Source organism: Carlito syrichta, unplaced genomic scaffold (assembly GCF_000164805.1).
Source record: "Carlito syrichta isolate Samal-C Ts95f unplaced genomic scaffold, Tarsius_syrichta-2.0.1 Scaffold90626, whole genome shotgun sequence".
Lineage (NCBI taxonomy): Eukaryota > Metazoa > Chordata > Mammalia > Primates > Tarsiidae > Carlito > Carlito syrichta.
Window position 1 is genome coordinate 236,500 of NW_007034722.1, and position 8,218 is coordinate 244,717.

The 8,218-nt window shown below is 46.2% G+C and overlaps 1 protein-coding gene across 1 annotated transcript in view; it reads left to right on the top strand.

The window, feature by feature from the left end:
- The window catches only part of RNF4 (ring finger protein 4), a 43,866-nt gene that overhangs the window by 11,895 nt on the left and 23,753 nt on the right, over positions 1-8,218 (top strand). The window contains exon 2 of the mRNA XM_008058980.1: positions 6,425-6,552. Coding sequence (XP_008057171.1) covers positions 6,544-6,552 — 9 coding nt within the window. The 5' untranslated portion in view covers positions 6,425-6,543. The remainder of the gene's footprint in view (positions 1-6,424; positions 6,553-8,218) is intronic.

Below are 8,218 nucleotides of genomic sequence, written 5' to 3' on the forward strand. Positions count from 1 at the left end.
TGTGGCACACTCAGGCCCATCCCATTGTCGACCTGCTGGGCTTCGGCGATCCTTCTACCTCAGCCTTCCAAGTAGCAGGAACTATAGGCACGTGCTACCATGCCCAGTTAATTTTTTGTTTTATTACAGAGACGTTGTCTCACCAAGTTCCCTGGGCAGGTCTTGAACCTGTGGACTCAGGCAGTCCACTCGCCTCGGCCTCCCAAAGCGCTGGGATTACAGGCTGAGCCACTGAGCCCTACTAGGTCTCTTATGTTCCGTGGATAGTTGTATCAGACCCTGCTGTCCAGGTGGGGCTTGAGGACTCTCATACCCGCTGTGGAACTGGGGTAAACAGTTTCTTTTGGACATGCTGAAGCGTTGTGACTTCGTTCCCCCCTTTTTTTTTTTTTTGAGTTGGATTCTCGCTCTGTCGCCCAGGCTGGAGTGCAGTGGCACGCTCAGCCACCACATCCTTGACCTGCTGGATGATCCTTCCTCCTCAGCCTTTCAGTAACTGGAACTACAGGCACGCACCCCCATGCCCAGCTAATTTCTTTCTTTATTGTAGAAATGAAGTCTCGCCAGGTTGCCCAGGCTGGTCTTGAATTCCTGGTCTTAGGCAACCCTCTCACCTCAGCCTCCCAAAGTGCTGGGATAATAGGTGTGAGCCACTGTGCCTGGCCCACCACTTCTGATGTATTTCCCCTACCCCATTCTTTGCTCTTGGGAATGCAGTGGTCTGAGGTATGGTGATAGAATCTAGTTCCAGTCTTGCACTTCCTGCTTCCTGCCTTCCTAACAACCGACCTCCTCTTCCTCCTCCTTCTCCTTCTCTTCCTCCTCCTCTTCCTCCCCCACTCTTCTTTTCTTCCTCCTCTTTTTTTTGAGTTGGAGTCTCACTCTGTCACCCAGGTTGAAGGGCAGTGGTGCAATGACAATTTACTGCATACTCGATCTTCCGGACTCAGGCAATCATTCTTCTTCAGCCTCCTGGATAGTTGGGACTATAGGCATACACCACCACACCTGGCTAATTTTTATTTTTATTTGTAGAGACAAGGTTTTGCTATGTTGCCTAAGGTTGTCTCAAGCTCCTGGGCTCAAGCAGTCCTCTTGCCTTGGACTCCCAGAGTTCTGGGATTACAGGTTTGAGCCACTGTGCCCGGCCTAACAATCAGTTTCTAACTATTAGCAGACTCTTGTATATATGATATATATGTATGCAAATAGTCCCTGGCTTAGGGTGGTTTAGTTTAGGATTTTTGACTTTATGATGAGTTTATTGGGGCACATAACCCCATTGAAAGTGAAAGAGCATCTAGACCTAGTGATGGTTTGACCACAATTTTTTTTCCACTTGTAATGGCTTTATGTTGTTTGTTTTGAGTCAGAGTCTCACTCTGTCACCCAGGCTGAAGTGCAGTGGCATGCTCAAAGTCACCGCAGCTTCAACCTGCTGGGCTCAGATGATCCTTCTGCTTCAGCCTTCCAAGTACCTGGAACTACAGGTGTGTGCCACCACACCCGGCTAATTTTTTTATTTATTGTAAAGACGAGGCCTTGCCGTGTTGCTCTGACTGGTCTCAAATCCGTGGACCCAGGCTGTCCTCTCGCCTCAGCCTTTCAAAGTACTGGGATTACAGGCGTGAGCCATCATGCCCAGCCTATGATGGGTTTATTGGAAGGTAGCCTCATTGTAAATTGAGCATCTGTTCATCATATATATGCATGCCACTTATATTCATACTGATTATATATGTTACTCTTCTAGAATTTGGAGGGGATCAACATCTAAAGTGTTCATAATAGCATTATTGGAAAAAATAAACCTCTAACAATGACATAATGATTAAACAGGCCAATAAAAGTCTACGCACGCAGCCTTGTAACTCTTTCCACTCTTATCTAGTTAGTCACCCATCTTTGTCTTGCACTCTGCCACTGTCTCTGAGAGCCACGCAACTTTCTTCTCACTTGGGTTTCTCTGAGTCTCCTCCCTGGTCTACAGTCTGACTTGTTTGGTCACCCATCTGTAGTCATACCACACAAGTGACACCGTCATCTCAACATGTCATCTCTGTTTTAAAACTTGATTACTCTGCCCTTAGGGTATAGTTTATGAGACTTGTTATGATCCAAATCCTTGTCACCTTTGCTGTCCTCATTTCTCTATCCTGCCTCTATATAATGGTTTTCTTGGGTATCCCTATTCTTTCTGCTCACTCCTACCACTCAGATAGTTTCTTGACTAACTCCTTAAATTACTTGAGGCCTGGTATTCAGTGCAGCTTCCTCTAGACAGCCCAGCGTGATCATCAGTGCAGGGCAACTTGGGGTGTGACTCACTTGCCCACTTCCTGTGACCAAGCTCACTGGTTGCCTTTTAGTTCCCCTTACTGTGCATTGCAGCTGTACATTTCTTCCTCCTTGAAACACTGGAATTTTTTTGTCTAAGTGATATCTACAGCTTCTTCTAATTTTGTTTCTGACTTTTAGATTCTCTTATGGGCTTCTCTTCATCTACCTGCCTCCTCAAATTTTTACATGTTAGACACCATCAATCACCCCACTGTTACCTGCAAGTCATTCCTTCAGTAAACATGAGTATCTGCTTTGTGCAAGATCTTAGCAAGGCAAAGTAGATGAAGCCCTGTCAGGTGAGAGCATACTGACTGAGAGACTAAAAAAGGAATGATAGGGCCCTTTGCTGAGATTAAAGGCATGCTGAGGAAGGGCCAGGTATGTTGGAGGAAGGAGACAAAGACTCCTTTCTGGGCATAATAAATTTGAGGAAACAGGAAAAACTTCACTGATATTCCAGCTTGTTTCTGGAATTAGTTCATCTGATTCTGACGCTAATATAGTATTTTCTTAAGAAAATACTATATTAAATACTATGGGTTCTGTTGTCATACTGCCCTTATTTAAAAGTCCAGGCTCTAATGTTTACTAGTTGTGGGCTTTGGGCAAGTTACTTAACTCTTGATCATTCTTAGTTGCCTCATGTGTAAGATGGTGACCATAATAGTATGTATTTCCTTACTGGGTGATGTGATGAGTACATGAGATATATAGTATTTAGAGAGCACAGTGCCTTGTGCATAGAAGTCACCTGTAAGTTTCAGCTGTTGTTAGTTTTATTTTTCTGATGGTCTCTGTCACCTGCATGATCCAGAACCCTTTGGGGTTAGTGAAGCTTCCTTTCCCATGACCCCTAGCATCTCTGTTCGTACATTGCACTTCCATATCCTTACCCTGGGATGGTCTGCTGGGAATGCTCCCTTCTCACCTCAATGCCTTGGTGAAATTCGGTCCCTTGGTAGATTTCCCTAAGGATATCCTTCCAATTTTCTGTATTCTCGACTCCTGGTCCTTACTATCCCCGAGAGAGAGAGGGAAAAAAAAGCCAGATTTGGAATGAATTGCTGTAATGGTCCAGGAGAATGAGGAAGCTCTGGCAAACCTCCAGGGAAGTGTAGTGGCCTAGCTGGACCTGTAAGGATGCAGGAGGCTGGTTTCAGAAAGTAGTGAAGGATGGACAGGCCAGGACAGCCACATGTCTTCAGCAGCTATATTTGAAAGTCTAAATGTCAATGAAACGAGAGGGAAAAGACTTAAGAAACAGTCAAGGTATGTGCATCAGATTTATTTCCCTATTCTCTATAGGCACATCTTTCTGTCCTCTGTCAATGCCATTTTTGTTTGTCTTCTAAATTCTTTTTTTTTTTTTTTTTTTTTTGAGTTGGAGTCTCACTCTGTCGCCCAGACTGGAGTGCGGTGGCCTCTCCCAGCCACCGCAGCCTTAACCCACTGGGCTCCGAGTAGCCGGAATTACAGGCATGTGCTACCACGCCCGGCTGATTTTTGATTTATTATAGAGATGAGGTCTCGCCAAGTTGCCCAGGCAGGTCTCGAACCCGTGGGCTCAGGTAATCCACTCACCTCAGCCTCCCAAAGGCGCGGGATTACAGGCTGAGCCACTGAGCCCAGCTTGTCTTCTAAATTCTAAGACTTACTTTTTTTGATTGGAGTCTCTGTCACCCAGGCTGGAGTACAGTTGCACTCATGGCCACCCCAGCATTGACCTGCTGGATTCAGGGGATCCTTCTGCCTCAGCCTTACAAGTAGCTGGAACTACAGGCGTGCACTACTATGCCTGGCTAATTTTTTGAGTTGTTGTAGAGATGAAGTCTCGCCAAGTTGCCCAGACTGGGCTCAAATCCCTGGTCTCAGGCAGTCCTCTCATCTCAGCCTCCCAAAGTGCTGGGATTATAGACGTGAGCTTCCATGCCTAGCTAAGATTCACTATTGATATGGATGGTTTCGGAGGGAAACAACCCTGTATCACAGGTGTACACCCAAACGTAAGATACTTCTTGGGACCCAAATAATCTTGCACATTAGAATCCAGGAAATATGGTGGATTTGGGACTGTCATGTGGTCTGAATAATCTTGTGAGTCCTAAAGAGATTATTGGGTGCCTCCTACTTCTGTTCAAACCAAATAGACAGTCTTCATCTTAGCCAGAGCCTCTGCCCTGAATGTCTTTCTAAAAGTGAACACTCAGCACATAAGGTGTTGCTTTGAGAAACATTTGTGCATTCTTGAGTGAGACTACCCGGGTCCTACAGATGAGCTGACCTAAGGGCTGTAAGGAGATGCAAGTCTCCCTTTAGAGAGTGGCACAATGAAAGGCGTTTTCCATCTAAGCCATTTAGGCCATGGTGGAGAATCAAGTGCCAAGGGAGCGGGAGCACTCACAGTATGCCATTTTGTTGGAATCAGACTATCAAGTGCTGGAGAAAGGCTCAGCTGTACTGGGCAGTTCCTTTAGACTTTTTCTAAAATACTTGCTTTGGCCTTCCCTTCTGTGCTTCTTGCATACCTCGTTCCTCTACCTCAGTTATAACACTTGTGCTACCTGCCAGCATGCTTCTCCCACCATTAGACTGTGAATAGAGGCTGTGTTTACTCATTGCTAGTTCCCAGGGCAGAGGCTATACTGTGAATGAGGTAGGGAGATATGCAGCACTGTTCTTAAGCTGTGCAGGGTATGGTTTCACACAGCATTTTAGGGCTTGGACAGAGTTGGAGCTGGGCACTCAAGTGGTATTTTTGGAGGGCCTGCAAGCCTGGTGCTAGGAAGCTGAGTGTGGTAATGTCAGCCCAAAGACATTGAGCCTTTACAATGTACCTGCGCGATTCCAAGTGCTTTCTTTGTAGTAACTCCTGAAATCCTCACATCCATTGAGGTATTATAGATAAGGAAGCGGGGCACAGAAAAGTTCAGTACCTTGCCCAAGGTTACTGGTTGGGGCTAGAAAGTCCCAGCTGTCTGATTCCAGAGGTATGCTCTCATTTCAATGACAGCTTGCCACCACACAACATGCTCAGGAGTTAGAATTTGATGAGGTTGGTGAGGAGCTGGAGAAAACTGCCGTGGCAAACTGTTTCAGAAAGATGTATTGGCAGTAGGTAGATGTGTTCCCAGAGATGGGAGATGAGTTATGAGGAGGTGTGGTAATGATTCAGGTGAACACCGGAATCAGGCAGCAACACTGAGGATGAGCAGAAGGATAGATTTGAGAGTGGCCCTGTCATTCCTGCTGCTTGGTTCTCAGCTATGTCTGCTTGGTACCTCCATGCTCATTATCAAGTTTCAGAACCACTGACCTGGTCTAAGTCACTATGGGCCAGGACCGGGTGACCCCAAGTCTTCTTGCTTTGGCTCTGTGTCTGGGTCCCTCAGCCTTGCCCTGTTCTTGGAGCTCTTGGGCTCCATGTTTTTGCTGCTTATTCACTCTTTCACTCACTACTGCATTGTTTACTGTGGTCAGCTGCCACTTCTCAGCAGGCCCTGAATGAAATACAATGACCTTTCAGCCTCTGTACCTTGTGCTTTCTCTGTTCTTCCTAGAACCTTCTACTGGGCTTCCCAGTTCAGTCTCCTAGTTCTCTACCATTCATCTATTTCCAGTAACAGAAGTCTCAGGTGGGACACACAAGGTGCTTCACAGTGGGTGGCTCTTGACTCCGCAACTCCTCTGTTCCTCCTGATGGCAACAGTGAAGTCATGGGAATTGTCCGAGACTCTGGGCTCTGCTTGGCCTGGGAAGCTCTGTCCCTTCCCTTCTGGTTGCTAAGGAGTTGGTGTGGTCATGCCGCAGTTCTGACTCTTGTCATTCCTTTTCCCAGCAGCAAACAGAGTACTTTGCTAGGAGGGCAGGAGGCAGAAAGGAGTGTAGGTGGTGGTGTGATGATTCCAAATTTATATGTGACAAGATGCTTACTTTCTAAGGTGAAATGTGATTAAAGACAAATGGCACAAAGTGTTCAGCAAAGCATCGAGGTTATGAAAAGGACTGGTAAATTATTCAACTAAGCTTTGTTATCAGTGATGCAAGTGTCAGCGTTTATCAGATTGATACTTTTGTTTTACAGACCTTGGAGATACTGGAAGTCTATCTGGATTCAGATTCTTTTTGTAAGCCAGAGGATGAGAGATTGAGAACGTTCAGCTTTCCTGCAAACTTTGGTACAGATCGCTTCCAAAGAGCACAATGAGCACAGTAAGTGTTATTAGGTCTTGAATTTTATTTTTCAGGGCTAAGCAACTAGCTTACCCTGTAGCACATTAATAAGAATACCATAATGATGCTTCTAAGTAACCCTAGTTTTTAAGGGTGTGTATGGGGTCCTTACACCATCTTGCTTGCTTTGAACTGAATTCCAGATGTCAAGCGAGGTACCCCAAAGACAGAAGATTAAGAAGGAGGACCTAGGGTTTTGAAATTTCATAACTTCAGATCAGGTGTCAGTGTCCTAGAAATACTAAGACTCTGGGTTTTTTTGTTTGTTTGTTTGTTTTTGAGTTGGAGTCTCACTCTGTCGCCCAGACTGGAGTGCAGTGGCTGCTTCCGGCCACTGCAACCTCAACCTGCTGGGCTCCGGCGATCCTTCCGCCTCAGCCTTCCAAGGAGCTGGAACTATAGGTGCCTGCTACCATGCCTGGCTTATTTTTTGATTTATTGTAGAGACAAGTCTCACCAAGTTGCCTAGTCTGGTCTTGAACCCCTGGACTCAGGCAGTCCTCTCGCCTCAACTTCCCAAAGTGCTAGGATTATAGGCTTAAGCCACTACGCCTGGCCTTGCAACCCAGTTTTAGTTTTTCCTTCTGTTTTGTTTTCCTGAGTAGTTTTGGTTCAGTGTGAGCGTGATGGTAATAATCAATAATGAACATTTTCTTTTTTTTTTTTTTTTTTGAGTTGGACTTTCAATCTGTCACCCACGCACGCTCACAGCCACCCCAGCGTCAACCTGCTGAGCTCTGCAATTCTTCTGTCTCAGCCTTCCAAGTAGCCGGAAATACAGGTATGCACTACCATGCCTGGCTAATTTTTTTATTTATTGTGGAGACGAGGTCTTGCCAAGTTGCCCAGGCTGGTCTCAAACCTGCGGGTTCAGGCAATCCACTCACCTTGCCCTTCCAAAGTGTTGAGATTACAGCCTGAGCCACTGAACCCAGCCTTTAATGAACATTTTCTTACATTTAGTGACCACGGTCAGTCAGTCATTATAAATAGTGTTCAGTGCTTTTCTCAGACCTCTGTGGCAGCTCTGGTTTGATGTAGTCCAGACTTCACCTGGAACCCCTGGAGCGCTAGAGAAGATTGTCTGAATGTCCCCCTGTCCCAGTTTACTCCCAGTTAGCAAACCTTCCTGGGTAGGATGAAGCTTAACTAACAACTCCCAGAGAGAACAGCAATGAAGATGCCAGTGACACCCTCTGACTCCTTTGGGTTCTTACCCTCTTTCATCACTTGCTGACCACTCTGGGCCTCCTTGTGCTTCAGGGCGCACTGTTGATAGTGGTACATAAAACAGCCTGTTTCCTTGGACCCACCCTTCTAAAGGATAGGTGATCTCCCACCTTGATCCTTATCTGCAGATTGCCACCTGTGGGGAAATAGATGGTCTAAGCCTAACCTCTGAAGCCCCATCTCTGCCCAGGCAGGATCAGGACAGGTAGAGCAATGTGGGCTTTTGTGAGAGTGTGTGAAGAATTGGTTGAAGTTTCTCAAAAGTTATGGTGTAAGTAACTTACGTGGTCATGATTGGGTGGCCAGTTTTCACCAAAAGCTATGGGCCTCTGAGGGCTCTGCTAGTAAGAAGGAGAGGAGAAGCTGGGCTCGGTGGCTCAGCCTGTAATCCCGCGCCTTTGGGAGGCTGAGGTGA